The sequence below is a fragment of the Salmo salar genome, chromosome 19, assembly GCF_965601325.2.
Source record: "Salmo salar chromosome 19, fSalSal1, whole genome shotgun sequence".
NCBI classification, from domain to species: Eukaryota; Metazoa; Chordata; class Actinopteri; order Salmoniformes; family Salmonidae; genus Salmo; species Salmo salar.
The window spans coordinates 59,504,913-59,527,500 of NC_138309.1; the positions used below are offsets into that span (position 1 = coordinate 59,504,913).

The 22,588-nt window shown below is 45.7% G+C and overlaps 1 protein-coding gene across 7 annotated transcripts in view; it reads right to left on the reverse strand.

Moving 5' to 3' along the window:
- Positions 1-12,458: 12,458 nt before the first annotated feature.
- raraa (retinoic acid receptor, alpha a) overlaps positions 12,459-22,588 on the reverse strand; it is a 210,947-nt gene continuing 200,817 nt past the window's right edge. For all 7 annotated transcript variants that reach the window (XM_014159000.2, XM_082965848.1, XM_082965845.1 and 4 more), the window contains 5 exons: positions 20,655-20,815; positions 18,633-18,809; positions 17,996-18,200; positions 16,567-16,725; positions 12,459-14,853 (listed from right to left, as the gene is read on the reverse strand). In XM_014159000.2, the coding sequence (XP_014014475.1) occupies positions 14,651-14,853; positions 16,567-16,725; positions 17,996-18,200; positions 18,633-18,809; positions 20,655-20,815 (905 nt within the window). In that variant the 3' untranslated portion in view covers positions 12,459-14,650. The remainder of the gene's footprint in view (positions 14,854-16,566; positions 16,726-17,995; positions 18,201-18,632; positions 18,810-20,654; positions 20,816-22,588) is intronic.

Below are 22,588 nucleotides of genomic sequence, written 5' to 3' on the forward strand. Positions count from 1 at the left end.
TGCCATGGGGTAGTCTTCATTGCCTACCCGTATGGCGTACTTGTGTTCCGCTAGGCGATCTTGAAGGCGTCTCTTTGTCCGTCCAATGTAGAACACCTTGCACTGTGGACATTCCAATCTATAGATGACATGAGTGGTTTTGCAGTTAATGAAATGCTTGACGTAATACTCCATTTTGGAAGCTGTATCAACAAAATACTTTTTCTGTGCAATATTTCTGCAATGGTTGCACTGGTTACATTTAAAAGAGCCCTTGGGTTTGTGGTCAAGCCAAGTTTTTTGAGAGTCACCCGGAAGATAACTGTGGACTAATTTGTCCTTTAGGGTAGGACATCTCTTAAAGCTTATGACTGGTGGCTCAGGAAAGACTTGGCGTAGTAGCGTATCACTTTGGATGATTCCCCAATTATTTTTAATAATTCTTTTAATGTTCTCTGCTTCAGTGCTGTATTTTGTAACAAAATACACTCTCTCTGATGCATCACGAGGCACTCCCCTTCGCAACAAGTTCTCTCTGTCAAGTAATCCAGCCCTTGTACCTGCATCTTTCAGGACCTGGACGCTGTAGCCCCGATTCAAGAAACGATTCTCCAATTCAGCAGATTTGACACTATAGTCTGTTTCCTGATTGCAAATTCTGCGGACTCTTTGGAATTGGCCATATGGAATATTCTCTTTTAGCCTTTTGGGGTCAAAGCTGTCTGCCCTCAGAATGGTATTCCCATCTGTAGGCTTCCTAAAGATTGATGTGTGCAAACAACCTTTGTCATTTTTACTGATGTCGAGGTCCAAAAAATGAATGTTATCCTTGCTATACTCCATAATTAGTTTGATGTTAGGGTTAATGCTGTTAAGGTATTGGTGGAAGGAAATAAGTTCATCTTCTGAGCCGGACCAAAAAAGGCAAACATCATCAATATAGCGTCCCCACCATATAATCCGGTCAAAGAAATGGTTATTAGAAGGATCCAAAATGAAGTCATTTTCCCATTTACCCAAGTACAAACCAGCATAGGAAGGGCTATAGCAAGCTCCCATGGCACATCCTTTGACCTGTTTAAAAATACGGTCCTGAAAGATAAAGATGCTATGATTAAGAGTCCATTCAGTCAGTGAGACAATGAATTCTGTAGGAGGCATCTCAGTTTCAGGTCGGGTACTCAAGAAATGGTGCATAGCTGCCAAACCTTGTTCATGTTCAATGGTGGTGTAAAGAGACTCCACATCCATGGTGACTAAAAAGGAAGCTGTACCTATATTATTCAATTCCTTAATTTTGTTCAACACATCTGTGGTATCTTGAAGATAGGCTGGGAGTGACGTCAGAAAAGGCTTAATAAAGTAATCAATGTACTTAGAAATGGGTTCTGTCAGACTTTCATTACCACTAATGACTGGCCTGCCTGGGGGATTTTCAAGATTTTTGTGGACTTTTGGAAGAAGGTAAAAAGAAGCCATACGCGGACTGCCATTGAAAAGAAATTTGAACTCATTGTCTGAAATGTAGCCATTCTCCTTAGCTTCTGTGAGGATCCCTTTCAACTCAATTTTTAGGTTCTCTGTAGGGTTGTTAAAAGTTAATTTGGGGAATTTCTTTCCTTTGTAACGCATTTGAACCAGTCAGTTGTGTTGTGACAAGGTAGGGGTGGTATACAGAAGATGGCTTTATTTGGTAAAAGACTAAGTCCATATTATGTCAAGAAAAGCTCAAATAAGCAGTCCAGAAAATGTCAAGAACTTTGAAAGTTTCTTCAAGTGCAGTCACAAAAACCATTAAGCGCTATCATGAAACTGGCTCTCATGAGGACCGCCACAGGAAAGGAAGACCCAGAGTTATTTAGAGTTAACAGCCTCAGAAATGGGCAATTAAATGCACCTCAGATTGCAGCCCAAATAAATGCTTCACAGAGTTCAAGTAACAGACACATCTCAACATCAACTGTTCAGAGGAGACTGTGTGAATTAGGCCTTCATGGTCAAATTGCTGCATAGAAACCGTTACTAAAGGACAGCAATAATAAGAAGAGACTTGCTTGGGCCAAGAAACAAGAGCAATGGACATTAGACTGGTGGAAATCAAATCAAATCAAATTTTATTGGTCATATACACATGTTCAGCAGCTGTTATTGCGGGTGTATTCGAAATACTTGTGTTTCTAGCTCCAACAGTGCAGTAATATCTAACAAGTAATATCTAACAATTTCACAACACTACACACAATACACACAAATCCAAAGTTAAGGAATGGAATTAAGAATATATAAATATTTGTACGAGCAATGTCGACGCGGCATAGACTAAGATACAGTAGAATAGAATACAGTATATACATATGAGAAATGCAAAATATGTAAACATGAAAGTGACCAGTGTTCCATTATTAAAGTGGCCAGTGATTTCAAGTCTATGTATATAGGGCAACAGCCTCTAAGGTGCTACTGATGGCTATTTAACAGTCTGATGGCCTTGAAGATAGAAGCTGTTTTTCAGTCTCTCTGTCCCAGCTTTGATGCACCTGTACTGACCTCGCCTTCTGGATGATAGCAGGATGAACAGGCAGTGGCTTGGGTGGTTGTTGTCCTTGATTATCCTTTTGGCCTTCCTGTGACATCGGGTGCTGTAGGTGTCCTGGAGGGCAGGTAATTTGCCCCCGTTTATGTGCTGGGTAGACCGCACCACCCTTTGGAGAGCCCTGCGGTTGCGGGCGGTACAGTTGCCATACCAGGCGGTGATACAGCCTGACAGGATGCTCTCAATTGTGCATCTGTAAAGGTTTGTGAGGGTTTTAGGGGCCAAGACAATTTATTTTCAGACTTCTGAGGTTGAAGAGGCGCAACACCACACTGTCTGTGTAGGTGGACCATTTCATTTTGTCAGTGATGTGTACGTTGATGAACTTGAAGCTTTCCACCTTCTCCACTGCGGTCCCGTCAGTGTGGATAGGGGGGTGCTCCCTCAGCTCCTTTGTTTTGTCTGCAAACTTGATGATTGATTTGGAGGCGTGCGTGGCCACGCAGTCATGGGTGAACAGGGAGTACAGGAGGGGGTTGAGCACACACCCTTGTGGGGCCCCTGTGTTGAGGATCAGTGAAGTGGAGGTGTTGTTTCTTACCTTCACCACCTGGGGGGCGGCCCGTCAGGAAGTCCAGGACCGAGTTGAATAGGGCGGGGTTCAGACCCAGGGCCCTGAGCTTACTCATGAGCTTGGAGGGTACTATGGTGTTGAATCAGAAATGTCCGGTGCGAGAGAAGCAGGTTGAGGATTCCAATGTTAGAGTAGTGCAGAAGTTTTCATATGCTGAGGCAGTGAAGAAAGTAGAGGAAGATGAGTCAAGGGGGAGGGATCCTGAGAGGAGTGTTATGAGTAGCAGATCTTTACCAGTACAGAGGGATAAGCCAACAAGTGATATACAGTGCCTTCGGAAAGTATTCAGACCCATTGACTTTGTCCACATTTTATTACGCTACAGCCTGATTAAATACAAATCTACGCACAATACCCTATAATGACAAAGCAAAAACAGGTTTTTAGAAATTTTTGCCAAAAAAAAGACTTGAAATTGAGCTCAGGTGCATCCTATTTCCATTGATCATCCTTGAGATGTTTTTACAACTTGATTGGTGTCCACCTGTTGTAAATTCAATTGATTGGACATGAGTTGGAAAGGCACACATCTGTCTATATAAGGTCTCAAAGTTGACAGTGCATGTCAAATCAAATCAAAGTTTGTCACGTGCGCCGAATACAACAGGTGTAGACCTTACAGTGAAATGCTTAATTACAAGCCCTTAACCAACAGCGCAGTTTAAGCAAAAAATAGGTATTAGGTAAACAATAGATAAGTAAAGAAAAAAAAGAAATGAGGCTATATACAGGTGTCAGAGCAAAGACCAAGCCATGAGGGTGAAGGAATTTGGCGGCAGGTAGTGGTTAGAGCGTTGGACTTGTAACCTTAAGGTTGCAAGATCGAATCCCTGAGCTGACAAGGTAAACATCTGTCGTTCTGCCCCTGAACAAGGCAGTTAACCCACTGTTCCTAGGCCATCATTGTAAATAAGAATTTGTTCTTAACTGACTTGCCTAGTAAAAAATAAAAATACAAAAATTGTCCGAAGTGCTCTGAGACAGGATTGTGTCGAGGCACAGATCTGGGGAAGGGTACCAAAAAATGTCTGCTGCACTGAAGGTCCCCAAGAACACAGTGGCCTCCATCATTCTTAATTTGAATTAGTTTTGAACCACCAAGACTCTTCCAAGAGCTGGCTGACCCGGTCAAACTGAGCAGTTGGGGAAGAAGGGTCTTGGTCAGAGAGGTGACCAAGAACTTGATGGTCACTCTGACAGAGCTCTAGAGTTCCTCTGTGGAGATGGGAGAAACTTCCAGAAGGACAACCATCTCTGCAGCACTCCACCAATCAGACCTTTATGGTAGTGGCCAGACGGAAGCCATTCCTCAGTAAAAGGCACATGACAGACCCCTTGGAGTTTGCCAAAAGGCACCTAAAGACTCTCAGACCATGAGAAACAAGATTCTCTGGTTGGATAAAACCAAGATTGAACTCTTTGGCCTGAATGCCAAACGTCACGTCTGGAGGAAACCTGGCACCATCCCTATGGTGAAGCATGGTGTTGCCAGCATCATGCTCTGAGGATGTTTTTCAGCGGCAGGGACTGAGAGACTAGTCAGGATTGAGGCAAAGATGAACAGAATAAAGTACGGAGAGATCCTTGATGAAAACCTACTCCAGAGATCTCCGGACCTCAGACTGGGGTGAAGGTTCACCTTCCAACAGGAAAACGACCATAAGCCCAAATCCAAGACAACACAGGAATAGCTGTGCAGCAACTCTCCCCATCCAACCTGACAGAGCTTGAGAGGATCTGCACTGAAGAATGGAAGAAACTCCCCAAATATAGGTGTGCCAAGCTTGTAGCACCATACCCAAGAAGACTCAAAGCTGTAATCGCTGCCAAAGGTGCTTCAACAAAGTACTGAGTAAAGGTTCTGAATACTTATGTAAATGTGATATTGAAGTTTTTTATTTTGAATAAATTACCAAAAATGTCTAAATCTGTTTTTGCTTTGTCATTATGGTGTATTGTGTGTAGATTGATGAGGAAAAAATACAATTTAATACATTTACATTACATTACATTACATTTAAGTCATTTTAATACATTTTGGAATATGTGGAAAAATATGTGGAAAAAGTCAAGAGGTCTGAATACTTTCCGAAGGCACTGTATGTTTCAGTAAGATTGTATTTTTAGCATTAATAAATAAGTCGCAGAAAATTGAGTTTGTGGTGGCAGCTGCAGAGAGGTATTTGGGTGTGCGAGACTTGATGTCAGAAGAGTTACAGGGCGTGTTAAGTGGTGGTGTCCCATAATTTCAGGCTGGTGGCCTGAAGTAGGACTAAATAGATGTAAATCATTTAAATAGGAGTAGGGTGGTTTTATTTATTTATAAAAAAAAGATATAAATATAATTTAGTGAGTGTAGTGTTAGATGGTAGGGTATTTTCTTTTTAGCAAAGTATAAGGGAGTTATACTTCTGTCACGGGTACTTAGGGCAGGAGAAAGGAGTAGAGTCAAATGCAGGAGATATCGTCCAGTAGCTCGAAGTTTATTCACACCCAAACACTAGGTGATCAAAAGGCACTGGGAGTGCACAATACCCAAAAGGGAAACAGGTAATCCACAAAGGGAAAATCACGCACGGGGCGCAGCCCGGCGAGAAAATAAATCCTCCAATATAAAAACGATAGAGAAGAAACGGCCACAGCGTAAACCCGCTGACAAACAAACAATCCCGCACAACACACAACCCCAAAGGAACAAACTAAATACCCCCCCACTAATGACAGAAATGACAACAGGTGCGGACCTAGACAGACAAAACACAATGAACACAGAAACACAGATCGGCGGCAGCTAGTAGACCGGCGACGACGACCGGCGAGCGCCGCCCGGCCGAGGAGGGACACCATTTTCTGTGGATACTGTGACAGTACCCCTCCCCGCAGCGCGCGGCTCCCGCAGCGCCGACGCCAGCCTCGGGGACGACCCGGAGGGCGAGGCGCCGGCCGGTCCGGACGGAGACGATGGAACTCCTGGAGCATAGTGGGATCCAAAATGTCCTCCACTGGAACCCAGCACCTCTCCTCCGGGCCGTACCCCTCCCAGTCCACGAGGTACTGCAGGCCCCCTACCCGACGTCGGGAGTCCAGGATGGCCCGGACTGTGTACGCCGGGGCCCCCCCGATGTCCAGGGGGGGCGGAGGGACCTCCCGCACCTCAGCGTCCTGCAGTGGACCAGCTACCACCGGCCTGAGGAGAGACACATGAAACGAGGGGTTAATGCGGTAATATGAAGGGAGTTGTAACCTATAACACACCTCGTTTATTCTCCTCAGGACTTTGAACGGCCCCACAAATCGCGGACCCAGCTTCCGGCAGGGCAGGCGGAGGGGCAGGTTCCGGGTCGAGAGCCAGACTCTATCCCCTGGATTGTATACGGGAGCCTCACTGCGGCGGCGGTCAGCGCTCTCCTTCTGTCGCCCGATAGCCCGCTTCAGGCACTCCTGGACAGCCCTCCAGGTCTCCTGAGAGCGCTGTACCCATTCCTCCACCGCAGGGGCCTCCGTCTGGCTCTGCTGCCAAGGCACCAGGACCGGCTGATAACCTAATACAACTTGAAAAGGTGACAAGTTAGTGGAGGAGTGGCGTTGAGAGTTCTGGGCCATCTCGGCCCATGGCACGAACCTCGACCACTCCCCTGGCCGGTCCTGGCAATATGACCGCAGAAACCTGCCCACATCCTGGTTGATGCGTTCTACCTGCCCATTACTCTCAGGGTGGAAACCCGAGGTCAGGCTGACCGAGACCCCCAGCCTCTCCATAAACGACCTCCACACTCTGGAGGTGAACTGGGGACCCCGATCAGATACGATGTCCTCGGGCACCCCGTAGTGCCGGAAGACATGGGTGAATAGGGCCTCCGCGGTCTGTAGGGCCGTAGGAAGACCGGGCAACGGGAGCAGACGGCAGGACTTCGAGAACCGATCCACAACAACCAGGATCGTCATGTTCCCCTGAGATGGCGGGAGATCAGTTAGGAAATCCACCGAGAGGTGAGACCAAGGTCGCTGTGGAACGGGGAGGGGCTGTAGTTTCCCTCGAGGCAGGTGCCTAGGAGCCTTGCACTGGGCGCACACCGAACAGGAAGAGACATAGTGTCTTACATCCTCAGCCAAGGTGGGCCACCAGTACTTCCCTTTCAGGCCTCGCACTGTCCGTTCCACCCCAGGATGACCCGAGGAGGGTAAAGTGTGGGCCCATCGGATCAGGCGATCGCGAACACCAAGCGGAACGAACCTCAGACCCGCGGGACATTGAGGCGGAATGGGTTCTGACTGAACCGCCCGCTCGATGTCCGCATCCACCTCCCATACTACCGGCGCCACTAGACAGGACGCAGGGAGTATGGGAGCGGGATCGATGGTCCTCTCCTCGGTGTCATAGAGACGTGACAGTGCGTCAGCCTTCCGGTTCCGAGAACCCGGAATGTATGAAAGGGTGAACTGAAACCTAGTAAAGAACATAGCCCACCTGGCTTGACGAGGATTCAGTCTCCTCGCTGCCCGGATGTACTCCAGGTTACGGTGGTCGGTCCAGATGAGAAAAGGGTGACGTGCCCCCTCAAGCCAATGTCTCCACACTGTCAAAGCCTTGACCACAGCTAACAACTCCCTGTCCCCCACATCGTAGTTGCGCTCCGCCGGGCTTAGCTTCCTAGAAAAGAAAGCGCAGGGGCGGAGCTTCAGAGGAGCGCCCGAACGCTGTGACAGAACTGCTCCTACCCCAGCTTCGGACGCGTCCACCTCCACCACGAATGGCAAAGAGGGATCCGGATGCGCCAGCACCGGAGCGTCAGTAAACAGAACCTTCAGATGACGGAAGGCCCTGTCCGCCTCCGCCGACCACCGCAGTCGCACCGGACCCCCCTTCAGCAGTGAGGTAATGGGAGCTGCCACCTGACCAAAACCCAGGATAAACCTCCGGTAATAATTGGCGAACCCCAAAAACCGTTGCACCTCCTTCACCGTGGTAGGGGTAGGCCAATTACGCACAGCCGTAACGTGGTCACATTCTATCACCACCCCTGTGGTGGAAATGCGATATCCTAGGAAAGAGACGGCTCGTTTGGAGAACTCACATTTCTCAGCCTTGACGTATAGGTTATGCTCCAGCAGCCGCCCAAGCACTCTGCGCACCAAAGCCACATGCTCGGCACGGGTGGCGGAGTAGATCAAGATGTCATCGATGTACACCACCACCCCCTGTCCGAGCATGTCTCGGAGAACCTCGTCCACAAAGGATTGGAAGACAGCGGGAGCATTTTTTAACCCATACGGCATGACGAGGTACTCATAATGGCCAGATGTGGTACTAAATGCCACTCGTCTCCCCCTCGGATACGCACCAGATTATACGCACTCCTGAGATCTAGTTTGGTGAAGAAGCGCGCCCCGTGGAATGACTCCACTGCCGTAGCAATGAGAGGTTGTGGGTAACTGAACCCCACTGTGATGGAATTTAGACCTCTATAATCAATGCACGGGCGCAAGTCTCCCCCTTCTTCTTCACAAAAAAGAAACTCGAGGAGACGGGTGATTTAGATGGCCGTATGTATCCCTGTCTCAAGGACTCCGTGACGTATGTCTCCATAGCCACCGTCTCCTCCTGAGACGGGGAGTCGATGAGGTATAGGCTGATACGTTCCACATGACCCCCCCACGTCGTCATAACCAGTGGCACAGTAACCTCCCCCACTTGGCCGGACCCTAGCGGTCGACTATCTAGGGCGTGCACAGGGAAGGGGTGGTCCAGCTGAACCAGGGGAATCCCTAACCTATTAGCGACCCCACGGTCCATAAAACTCCCAGCTGCACCTGAATCGACTAGTGCCTTATACTGGGAGTGAGGGGAAAAAAATCAGGAAAACAAACAGAAGTGTACATGTGGTCGACAGGGGGCTCTGGGTGTGTCTGGTGCTGACTCACCTGGGGGGTTGATGTAGTGCTCTGCCTGCCCTCCGGACTCCTGGGGGGACCCCTCCAGCACCGGTCCGCAGTGTGTCCTCTGCGTCCACAGTGGGTGCAGGAGAGGCCCCCCCCTCCGGTCTTCCTCGGAGCAGCTCCTCCTATCTCCATAGGCAGTGGAGCAGGAGGGCTGGGAGTTGGAATGAACAGACCCCGACTAGAACGTCCCCGGGTAGCCAGTAGGTGGTCCAGCCTGATGGATAAATCCACCAGCTGGTCGAGGGTGATGGCGTGGTCCCTACAAGCCAGCTCCCGACGGACATCCTCATTTAGACTGCAGCGATAGTGATCCATCAGGGCCCGCTCATTCCACCCCGATCCTGCGGCGAGAGTCCGGAACTCCAAGGCGAAGTCCTGAGCGCTCCTCGTCCTCTGTCTCAAATGAAACAGTCTCTCACCCGCCGCCTTGCCCTCCGGGGGATGATCGAATACCGCCCGGAAGCGACGGGTGAACTCTGGGTAGTCGTCCCGAGCCGAGTCTGGGCCCTCCCAAACCGCGTTGGCCCATTCCAGGGCTCTACCCGTAAGACAGGAGACGAGGATGCTCACTTTCTCCTCGTCGGAGGGAGATGGGCGGACGGTCGCCAGGTACAGTTCGATTTGGAGTAAGAACCCCTTACACCCAGCGGCCGTCCCATCAAATTCCCTCGGTGGCGTAATCCGAATCCCACTCGAGCCCACTTCAGGGGGTGTCGGTAGGGGCGCCAGCTGAGCCACTGGAGCTGGTCTGGTGGAGGAGGTACCGCTCTCCCAGCTCTCCAGTCGGGTCAGTACTTGGTCCATCGCCGAGCCTAGGCGGTGGAGGAGGCTGGCGTGCTGCGACACCTGCTCAGCTACTGAAGTTGCTTCGGGTCCTGCTGACTCCATAATAATTGGTGGTGCGGGATTCTGTCACGGGTACTTAGGGCAGGAGAAAGGAGTAGAGTCAAATGCAGGAGATATCGTCCAGTAGCTCGAAGTTTATTCACACCCAAACACTAGGTGATCAAAAGGCACTGGGAGTGCACAATACCCAAAAGGGAAACAGGTAATCCACAAAGGGAAAATCACGCACGGGGCGCAGCCCGGCGAGAAAATAAATCCTCCAATATAAAAACGATAGAGAAGAAACGGCCACAGCGTAAACCCGCTGACAAACAAACAATCCCGCACAACACACAACCCCAAAGGTAACAAACTAAATACCCCCCCACTAATGGAAACACAGATCGGCGGCAGCTAGTAGACCGGCGACGATGACCGGCGAGCGCCGCCCGGCCGAGGAGGGACACCATTTTCTGTGGATACTGTGACAACTTCAGTCTAGTAGGTGGCGGTAATGCAACACTTATTGGATGCCAACCGCTGTTAAACCTCAGTGAAGAAGTGTAGTCTTACTTGGCGTGACGTTTTGATAACTGTGTAAATCTCTCTAGGACAAGGTGACTTTTATCAATATATTCATCTGTATTTACCCCCCAAAAATGAAATGCTAATTAACTGCTAATATGGCTATCATAATGAACTACAAATGCCATGATGATCTGGACGAGACTGCCGACACAGGCAAAGGTAACAATCTCTGGATTAACTATCTAATGTTAGCTAAATGTAGTAATTAATACATTGGCTACATTTCTTTAAATGGACAATTCTGTGAAATGTCTTGGGCAAGTTTTAAATGGGCACAATCCCTGTTAGCAAAGGTGTCAGCTAGAGATGACGTGATGGAGCTTGCAGGGAATTGTAGTTTTGCATGGTGTCTACTTTGATGCTAATTAGCATTTTTGAATCTGAGAGTAAATAGAGCTGAATATATTGATAAGTCACCTTGTCCGAAAGAGATTTAGAAAACCTCAAACCACAGTAAGCCTACATGAAACACAGCACTTATTTGAAGTGTTTCTAAAATCCCCTATGGGAAAAATGAATGGTGGAAAAACAATTGGAACCATTTCCCTGTTTGACCGCTAGGTTTTATGGGTATTATGACACCTCCATGGTGGGGCTCTATGCCACAGATGTCTCAAGTTTTGATGGAGCGTGCAATTGACATGCTGACTGCAGAGCGTTGAGCCAGTAACCGAAAGGTTGCTGGATTGAATCCCCGAGCTGACAAGGAAAAAAAATCTGTCGTTCTGCCCCTGAACAAGGCAGTTACCCACTGTTCCCCGGTAGGGCATCATTGTAAATAAGAATTTGTTCGTAACTGACTTGCCTAGTTAAATAAAGATGAAATAAATGTGAAATCCATAGATTAGGGCCTAATGAATGTATTTAAGTGGACTGATTGCCTTATATGAACTGTAACTCAGTAAAATCTTTGAAATGGTTTCATATTTATTTTTGTTCAGTATAAATACACAGCTGGAACGCCAATTTAAGGTGTTTACAAGTCTTAATAATTCTAAAGATTGCTCAGAAAACCAGGTGTTTTAATCAGAGTATACTTACTTCGATTTTGACCTTACACAGATTGATAAACAGAGTAAGGTATTTACATTACTATTGCATAATCTGCCTACTGCCATAGTCAGTTTAATATAAAATGATTACTGTGCATGTAAACGTACTCTCTGCTTGTGCTTTTACCTGGTTACCTGGTTAGAATTTAGAAACCAAACCAAACATAATAACATAACTGGTATTATTATAGTGAATAAATCCTTGTGAACCATGAGAGTGGAGGGGAAGGCTGATAATCCAAAATAAGTTAGACACCTGTACACTGTATCTAAAAAATGAGGAACACTAAATCTTCTACCAATCAAATGATAAAGCCATTTGAGTAACTGCATCAAACAGCTTTCTCGCTAATTTGAAAAGCTGTTCTTATCTCATGCAGTTACTAGAACTAGTACAATCACTCCAAGCACCAGCAGAGACGCAGGCTCCTCTGTTAGTAGTTTACTGTCTGTGACGAGAGTGATATTAAACGTTCTATGCCAGATGACAAACAACCACTCTCAATGGCCTGCTTGCTACCAGTAGAACTCCGTAGCCTTCATTGGTATTTGAGGGCCTAACGTTTGTATGGTTGTCCTTGTACTGTACTGCAGTCTGCAACAGCACATATACCATGGAACCCATTTCTTACTGCGTACTTACATTATGCAAGACATTATGATTGTCCATAAATGGTAGCCGTTGCTGCCATCACTGTATTTCTTCTATCAGAAGAGGCCTACTCATCTATCAGTGGGGTGTATATGACAGACATTTGTTTACACGCCAAGTAATGCTTCTCAAAGTACAAGGCTCAGGTGCAGAAGACTCCTCAAGTATAAGACTATTAAAAAATGATAATTATAGTACACATCTTGATGTATTAACGCAAATGTGTAATCAAACACTGCTACAGGCACACACAAACACTATTATGAAATGTTTTTATTTTAAGTTGCCTGATGACTTTAAAAAAAAAATTGCAACATATTCCATACTTCTGAAATCGAGGGGTTTGTGTTGCTAATCCAGATTCGCTGGGGAGAGAGGCTTGTGCGCTGTTGTGGACAGGTATTGTCCTAATTGAGGAAAAAAGCAGCTTTGACCGTACAAATAAAGAAATGAAAAAAAAATGCACACATTTATGATTCCAACAAAATCCATATTGACATCCTCTTCATAGCTCTTGTTGTTCAGACCAGTCTTTCTGCAAAGTACTGGCCTAGCAGAGATGAGTGATTGTAGAGTTGTAGAATTCAAGGGCTCAGTAGCATGCATATGTGTGTCAGTGTATGTGATAGGCAGTGGGGTGCAGCACAGTGGAAACACTTACAAAGAACAAGCAAAGCATATAGAATGATTCCTTCCTGAGACATCGGTGTGTGTTTGTGTACAGTGATGAATGTTTGAGCGAGCTGCGTGTGAGAATCAAAAACTAGGCTCAGTGGTGATGTTGGGATTCTATGAAGAATCACAGGTGGTATTGCTCTGAGGCAAAGGTCAAAGGTCCCGTTTCCCAAAACGGGGTCACATTCATTAGTGCACACTGTAGCAAAACATTTTACAAGGGGGGTAGACTCTCCCTGTGTCAATCACTTATTTTTTATGCCTAATGAATACGACCCAGGTTGTTGGTGTAGTCGTGAGAGCATAGTCAACAAGGCCAACTTTCTTCACCATCAATAGGGAACACTAGATCACTCAAGTTACCCTTCCCCACATATCATTTTTTAGATTCTTATAGGAATCACTTGTCTTGAAAATACAGTGTACTGTACTCCATCCTTCACATTGTAATCCATTTGGGAACCATGCTGTGTCTAGTCTCTGTGCCTAGCTGGATGAACCCAGCACCTGGCTAACCCTCCAACTCCCCAAATCCACATCTTTCTTCAGCTACCAATCACCAAAAAGCCCCAATATGAGTGCTTTGGTTTTCTTTTTCTTTTTTGTATTCATGGAAATCTGTTGTAATTTAAGGGGTGAGAGTGAACTAAATTGTGGCTGCTGTTTTTAAGAACCATAGTGATATCTATGGACCTGTCCCTCATTTAAGGGGACAAACAGATGCGTTTCCTTCAGGAAAATGTGCTTAAAATATATTTTTCTTGAAACAGAAACCTATGAACAAAACACGTAAAAGGTATCCGTAGTTTTTTTTGTTTTTTTTAAGAAATGAATACAGCTTATATACATGAACTCAAAGGCTACTTAAAATACACCTTAACTTCATTCATTTGATTTCTTGAAGGACCTGTGACTATATCATACATCCAAGCTCATACAATCATTTTTTTTCCATTCTCTTTGCAGCAGAAAAGAAAAAGGAGAGAAAAAGCGAACCCAACCTGGAATAGTTTGATATTTATCGCAACTCTTTTCTGTGCACATTTGCGTGTGTATGTCTTTAAATTGAAAAAGTAATTTTAACTTCTTTACTTTTGTTAATTAAAACATCATCAGTATGTGATAAAACAATGGAACAATTCTCTTTTGATACCCTCATGGGTATAAAACAATTAAAACACACAAAAAAGTAGTTTTTCTTCTCAACCTGTTATTCCATCAAGAAGAATTCAATCACAACAGTTCCTTACTTTTCTATATATATTTATATATATTTTGTACGAAATCTGTTTTTCAAAGATGGAAAAGGAGAACGACCCAGTCTTTTTATGTGGGGTCTTCTTCGACAAGTCCATGCCTGCAGTCCGCCTTGGAGAAACGAGAAAAGTGTCTGGTGTTAGTCTGTCCGCTTGTCCTGTCCGTTTGTCTGTTTGTCTCCCCCTTTCCCGCCAGCCCCTCTGAGTGGACCAGTGTCCACAGCTCTGACTGCTCCTTTCAATTCCTTCCCTCAGTCTTCCAGGTGGAGAGAGAGAGAGGGGGAAGGGTGAGGGAGAAGTGAGGGACGGAGGAGATATCAGCAGTGTTCCAGAAAATGGAGAAATCCCACCGCCGCCCGTCCGCCATTTTCCAGACAGTGTCTTTGAGGGGGTGGAGCAGAAGGGGGTGTATCGCACATAGGGAGGAACACTCAAGAACACACCAGTCTCTGTGTCCATTGAGGACCCCCATCCACAGGGAGAAAGAGGGGGATGAGAGAAAAAGAGGGCGGCTTGCTACGGGGACTGTGTGGTGGGGCTGGGGCTGCTTTGGGCGGAACTTGGGGATAGGCTGGGGCTGCAGCTGCCTGGGAGGGCCCCACTGGTCCGGGAGCCTGTGGCCCCACTCTCCAGACCCTCAGAATTCTCCAGCATCTCCTGGATGAGAGGGGGCATGGAGCCCGGGATCTCCATCTTCAGGGTGATGACACGCTCGGCTCCTAAGGAGGGGAGGACCAAGATATGGTGTTAGTCTGTCCTCAGTTGTGGACATTCAACCCCTTAATATGAATGAGTAAGATTTGACTTGGATCTATATTACAAATGTATACCTTTACAATTGAGTTTAAACCTTTATGGACGTTGCAAAGTAAGTACCTTTAAAGATGCACTATGCAGAAATTGCGCGGCCATTTCCTGGTTGCTAAAATTTAAATAGTTTGCCTAATTTAAGTTTGTGACAAAACAAGCAAGTATAGTGTGAAATATATTTTCCATAACCAAAAATATTGTATTCTCAGCTGGTTTACAAAGCCGAAAGTAAAAGATGACAAAACAAAACTTAAGAATAGGAAGCATATAAATAGCGCACATAGAACAGATCTATGCTTCTTAGACTTGCTTTCCATAAAAATTACAGATCTATAAATCACATTTATGTTAATTTGGTCGGGTCGCCCAAAAAGTTGAATATTGCAGCTTAAACTACGATATATAGTAGACAATTATAATATAAGGCTAATTGAAACAGAAGTACAGTATATGGCTAATCCACAGCTGTGTGTATTTGATTTGTGTATTCTTTATTTAACGTTTAAACAGTGGGGTCACCATTGAAACCAGGGTCTCATTCTCAAGGGAGCCCTGTGAACATTAACACATAACTCAATACAACATGAAGCAAAATAGCAACATCAATACCATAAATACAACAAGATTAATCCAAACAAACAACTATCACTGTATCTCCCTCAAAATGGATCTAAACTGTCCAGGGGAGACAAGCGAGTCCAGCTTCAATGTGGCCTGAAGGCTATTCCACAAGATAGACATAAAAACTAAAGCATTTTTCCCCAGCTCAGTGGAGACCCGCGGTACCTCCAGAACCAGCCAGTCCAGAGAACGGGTCTGAAAATTGCTGGACTTCCAATGAACACGTGAGCTGAGTAAGTGGGGGAGTCTCTGAAGAAACACTTCATATAGAAAGTGGGCCCTTCTGGTAGTAAGAGGCTCCCAGCCAACAGAACTATACAAAATGCAGTGATGTGTACGAAAATTGTCCCCAGTGATAAAACACAGTGTTGAGTGATAGACTGAGTCTGAAGGTTTTAAAACAGAGGCTGCAGCATGCATGTAGATTATATCGCCATAATAAAACACTGGGAGAAGCGTTCCTTGAACAATCTTCCTTCTACTTTTCAAAGTGAAGCAGGATTTATTTCCATAAAAGAAACCCATCTTAATTCTCAGCTTTGTTTGTCCGTTTTTCAATGTGTTTTAAAAGAGAGTATCATCACGTGCAAATACGCAGGTCCTCACGGTCAATATTACAAGACCTAGAGTTTTTTTTATTGGCATTAGGCACTAGTTTAAAGATCAGTAAGTTATTTTTGAATTGAGTCATAAACATGTTGAAGGTCATGAAAGGTCTGCTGTACTGAGGGGGCACAGGAGTAAATAACAGTAATAACTGTACCATCCGCATAGAGAGGAACGTTACAGGTTTCATATAAATAGTGAAGAGAACAGGGCCCCAAACATCAACCCCTGCTGCACACCTTTCGTAATACTGAGGAAACTACATTTGTGTCCTGTCCGTTACCGATAGTTCTTGAACCAATCGCAAGATGCCTGATCTAGGCCTATTTCAGACAACCTTTGAACGAGAAAGAAATGGTCAACGGTGTAGACGGTTGTCTCGGACTGCCTATCACCTTTGGCACTGATGCTCCTCAGGTCGGTGATCTTCATCAGCATCTTGGGAAACATGTGTGGTTTGTGAGGCCTCCTCTTCCTCACGTAGATCTTCAGAGCCTCCAGTAGGGGCTCCTGTAGTACGTCCACCTTGTCTGCCTGCTCCAGGTCCTGCCGATCTACACACAGCCACAAACACAATACAGGGGTGTTTTCAGTGAGTTGAAATGTAATAAATAGAGCTCATGCTAAACTGTATTCTACATGACAGGCCATCATATTTGCACTACATTAACTACATTATCTGAACGTTCTTTAACGCTGCAGTGAGTGCGCACCCTCCTGAACGTTCTCCAGGTGGGTCAACGCTGAGAATTTCTAAGTACACATTGTTATAGGTTTACTATTAACCAGTAGATGGTGCTCAAGACACAGCACTAGTCTTCATTTCTATACTGACCAAAAATGTCAAAGATTTTACTTTAGCTATAGTTCATATGAGGAAATCAGTCAATTGAAATCAATTAGGCCCTCATCTATGGATTTCACATGATTTGGAATACAGATATGCATCTGTATTTCTGGGCATTCAAATTGCCATCATTCAAATTGCCATCGATAAAATGCAATTGTGCTCGTTGTCGATAGTTTATGCCTTCCTATATCATGCCTGCCCACCATGGGGCACTTCTGTTCACAACGTTAACATCAGCAAACCGCTCGCCCACAGAACGCCATACAAGTGGTCTGCGGTTGTGAGGCTGGTTGGACGTACTGCCAAATTCTCTAAAACGACGTTGGAGGTGGCTTATGGTAGAGAAATGAACATTAAATCATCTGGCAACAGCTATGGTGGACATTCCTGCAGTCAGCATGCCAATTGCACACTCCCTCAAAATTTGAAAGATCTGTGGGATTGTGTTGTGTGACAAAACTGCCTATTTTAAAGTGGCCTTTTATTGTTCCCAACACAAGGTGCACCTGTGTAATGATCATGCTGTTTAATCAGCTTCTTAATATGCCACACCTATCAGGTGGATGAATTATCTTGGCAAAGGAGAAATGCTCACTACAGGGATATAAAGACATTTTTGATGAATACGCTTTTTGTGTGCATGGAAAATTTCGGGGATCTTTTATTTCAGCTCATGAAAGATGGGACCAACAGTTTACATGTTGCGTTTATATTTTTGTTCAGTATAGTTTTGAGCCTGTCCAATATGTGAATGCTGGAATACGGTACAGTGACAGTTGCCTCTAATGAGAAGTGATGTGACCAGCTCTATTTGTTTTAGACAGCGACACCTTCACAGCCACATGAAGACGAGGCAGATTAACCCCTACCCTACCCTACCCGGGCACAATGTCATTATCAACTTCAATCACTGAGTGTGTATGGGTGCGTCTGTATATGCAGTCGTATTGGTTAAATACAAACAGCCGCAGTACCTCCACACAGCAGACAGATGGCGCTGAGCAGCCCCGTCTCGGCGTCGTCCATCTCCAGGGGGAGGAGCTGGTTGGCGAAGGCGAACACCAGGTCGGTGAGCGGTCCGAAGCCGGCATTGTGCATCTGGGTCCGGTTTAGCGTCAGGCCGTCCGAGAACGTCATGGTGTCCTGCTCCGGTGTGTAGCGCGTGCAGATCCGCAGAATCTGAGGGAGCAGAGCGCAAGATTGGTTGAGCATGCCAGAAATAAAATGCATAGACCAACCATGCAATAGCACGGGGTATGAATCAATAAGTAGCTGTAGTAACTTCAACAATCCTATGAACAGATCTTATATAATAACAGAATGGTCACCACTCCCTAATCCCAGACCTGAAAAAACTAGATTGTGGGCAGGTTTTTACACCACCCCAGCACTCATATATCCATTTCAACTGATCAAGTTCCTACTTATAAGGTGTTTTGTTGGTGATATGGTGTTTTAGTGCTGGAACAAACACCCGTACTCCCTCTCAGATGGACCAGGACCAGGGTTGGTTAATCGACCAACTCTGATCACGAAGAGCAATCCGAGAGGGTGTGTTAGCATTTGTTCCAGACAACCATTAGTAGACCTAACCAAAAGCGATCCCCTTACCAATATGTCCAGACAGGCGGCCTTGAGCAGGGTGATCTGGTCAGCAATGGTGAGCGTGGTAAAGCCGGGCAGCTGCTTGGCAAACTCCACCGTCTTGATGATACACTTGGTGGACAGCTCGCTGAATTTGTCCCACAGGTTCACGTCCAAAGCCACACGCCGCTCCGAGCTGTTACTCTGTGAATAAGAGAGAGACTAGTAAGAGTTTGATGGCTAACATGGTTTTACATTGAAGCAGGGGTGCAACTTTCACTGGGGACCGGGGTGGGTCTCATTCTGAAATTGCCAGTACTGAGCTAGTAGTGTAACTGATATGTAACGTTAGCAAATTCTTCATCCCCTCTCGACTGAGGTGAATGAATTAGCTAGCTAGTAGCTACCAAAGCCAATTTAGCTCTAGTGTAGCCTGTAGCTATCGGTATCAGAAAGCGATATGAGGTGGCTATTATTACCATTTAACAGCTGTTGTTTGTATGGAAATGTTTTGTAGCCTTTTTGTCCCGTTTCAACAGAAGTAAATTAACTTCGATTGCTTTCGCCAGTTGATGTACAGAGAAAGAGAGCTGGCCAAAATTGGCGGTTTTTGTGCAATGTGAGTTTTTATTAGAGTCAGTATAGCAATGTAATCTTATTGATTTGTCCGTTTCCCTAGCTAATTCCTTACTTTTCACACTGACACAGTAATAAACAGCTCTACAGGCTTCATTGTCATGGTGCACCGTCAGTACACAACACTATGATCATCATGTCTTAGTAGGATCAGATGGTGACAGGTGTCCCAGCAGGGTCGGACAGCCAGGGAAGACCAGTCTACAGAGATCAGGTGAATTTTGCAGTATATTCAGTAATTGATACAAAGTTTCATCTTCAGTTGATGGGTAGACCTACAGTACCTACAGGACAGCAGATTAAAGCTACAGTCTGGGATCCGGGAATAATGGTAATTTCAATTATTGAACCATTATATTATCCAAGAATAGAATCAATGTATAAATTCTTTGTCATGCCTCATTTTAGGAGGATCAGCTGGTGATGGAGCTCAGCATGGTCAGGCAGCCAGGGAAGACCAGTTTGTGATGGAGCTGAGGTGAATTTTTGCAGATACAACACTTTATTCTCTCTGTGCAGCAAACACTGAACAAAACAGATGCCTTAAAAGATTTTAACTATAATACTGAACAAAAATATAAATGCAACATGTAAAGTGTTTCATGAGCTGAAATAAAATATGTATAATGTTTGTGTATCTTTGCACTTCTTTTTTGTATTATTTTTAACCTTTATGCCGAAACCTAAAGATGGGGGGAAAACTGTGTTGGAAGAGAGTTTAGTTATTGACTAGGCTGGTGGGGGTCGGGCGTGTAGGCGGCTCGGGCTGGCTGGGTGGTCTGGCTGAAATTTGATATATGTCTTAATAAACAATCTCTTCAATCAAGTCTTTGTCTTTGTACTTCATTTTTCTTTAAAGAGTTGTTCATTTGTTAGGCTACTGGTTAAAGGTGCAACAATATTGATTAAATAATTAGCTTTGATCTTGTTCAGTCTTATCACTTAAACATATTTAACAATGATCTCTTAACTAGCTTGATGACTGGGACATTTTTGCTTACTTTTTTTTTGTTCTAAATAGAGAAGGCTAGAAGGGCCAAGGGTCATATTGGATTGTGTAGAAATGTAGGAAATTAGCTTTAGATGCCCCAATGTTTTGGAGGGGAAGAATCCACAGATCCCCCCCAAACCCCCCCCCCCCCCTTCTAAAAACAAAGTTGTGCCCCCGCATTCAAGACTCCACACAGACAACATGAATGACACAATAAATCGAAAGAATGTACTCTGTGGTTATGAGAATCACAGGTAGCAGCATCAACAAGGTTCTGAAGCTATACTTAAACAACCCTGAAGAATCATTCAGTTAAAATACCAACCACAACAGATGAGCGAATGCACTGTCCTGGTTTATCTGTGAGATTCTACATACAGAAACACACACACACCTCTGTCTCTAAGTATTGTGGTGCTCACCGTAGTGTATTTGCCCAGCTGGCAGAGGGAAGGGAAGGTCTCCTTATGCGCCTTGCTGACCCTGTTGATCATCTGCTCCGTCTCAGTGCTCAGCACGTAGCTCTCAGTACACTCCGGCTTCTTCTCATCCTTCTTCTTCTTGTTCCGGTCGTTCCTCACCGCTGACAGGAGAGAGAAGGAAGAGAAGCAGGGTTTAGGAACAGGGAGGCCATTTAGCAGTGGAATGTTTAAAAGGTGTGTTAAAAAGAAGGGGGCTTCTGAGGTAAATTTGGTTTGTCTGGGTTTCAGTTGGTTGGTTTCCAAACAGTCTAGGAAGGATACTGCATTTCCTGCCTAAACTACAAAGTAATTGTGATATCAAAGACAGAAATAAAACCAAAATGAAATGGCAAGACCATTGGTGAAATTAACCTGCTGGTAAAGCACCCAGGATTTCACTTGTGTTGGGGGAACAAATTGTGGAACAGTATTTAAATTGTGGCGGTATCTAGACCGAAACTAAGAAGGGATTGAGATATAAAATAGAGGTAGCAAAAGGACAAGAGCAGGAGGTGGTGTAGGTAGGGTAGCTAGCAGGACAGATACCCGATAGAAGAGGATGATTAAGTGGCAGTAGGAAAACAACAAGCTCCGAGGGCTTCTGTAGCTAAGAAGCCGGCAGAACACATTCCAGCTCTGATCCCATCCGGGAAGATAAACGACCATGAGAGGTCGGCCCAGGGGGGACAGAGATATTACTGAGGAAATAATCCAAAAGGAAAGCCTGAGAAATGCCATTCCCTGCGGCGCTCCGACCGCTGCTGCGAATGTAGCTACACTCACTCCCGAAATGACAAATACACCAGCCGCTGCTGCGTTTAGCATTGGAAAGCCATTAGGATATATTCAGCTCTCTCCCTCCTCCCCCTCCCTCCCCTCACCCACCCTGGGGTGTATAGGTCTGACGAGGGGGGGCGGGTTAGGTGATAAATAGCGTTGGCGGATAAGGTCGTTCATAATGCTGACACATTGCTACTGCTTTCATTAGAGGCCCTGGCTAATCTAATAACATAATATGACAAATATCCAGGCGGTAATGGTTTTAAGGGCTCGACTGAGCCCCCGCTCCCACTAGCTGCACAACCCCCTCTAGCATTTGCTCTCATGCACTCTTTCTATCTCCATCACTGTTGTGCATTCCTCTCTTCTCCCTCTCTTTAATCCTCAATAGCAAGCTTATTTCCCTCTTTGTCGCTCCAAGCTTCACTTGTCCTCTGATAGGTCTTCCTTTTCTCCCCCTTTCCCCAGACCACAGCTCGAGTCCCAGCGCAGGCCCAGTGGTCCCAGACCTCGACCCAGAGGTTACCCTTAGGCACAGATCCAGGATCAGTTCCCCTGTACAAATCCTAACCATTATAGGGGTACGCAAAACTCATCACAGATTACTGTCTGTCTAGGGGCAACATCTGACATGGGGGACTGGCCCAGGGCCAGGAAGGGATGCAGGGACAACGTTCATTAAATCAGTCCACAGACAGGGCTCTCTCCCTGGGATAACTTCTGGTGAGACGGGAGGGGGGGATCCAGGTCTGATACTCACACACTAAACAACAGCAGATCCTGCATTTGCTAGGTAAGCGCACCCTCACATCGCTAAGACCCAAGGGACTTCAGATGAAAATGTGACTTTTGGCAAAATTTGGCACAATTACAGAGATATTGATTAATGTGCGTCACTAACAAATAAAAAGCAAGCAAGTAAAGTAAAGCACTTTCTTACGTCTATACAACTATGCATTGCCAACAGCTATTTCTCCTTGCCAGAAAGTCCATCCACCTTTAAAGGAGCTGACAGGTGAGGAGAGCTGAGAATGATGTGAGTGTGTGTGTGTATGTCTCAGCAGCCCCCCCCAGCCGCCATTACGACGCCCGTTGGAGACGTTAAATGAATTCCC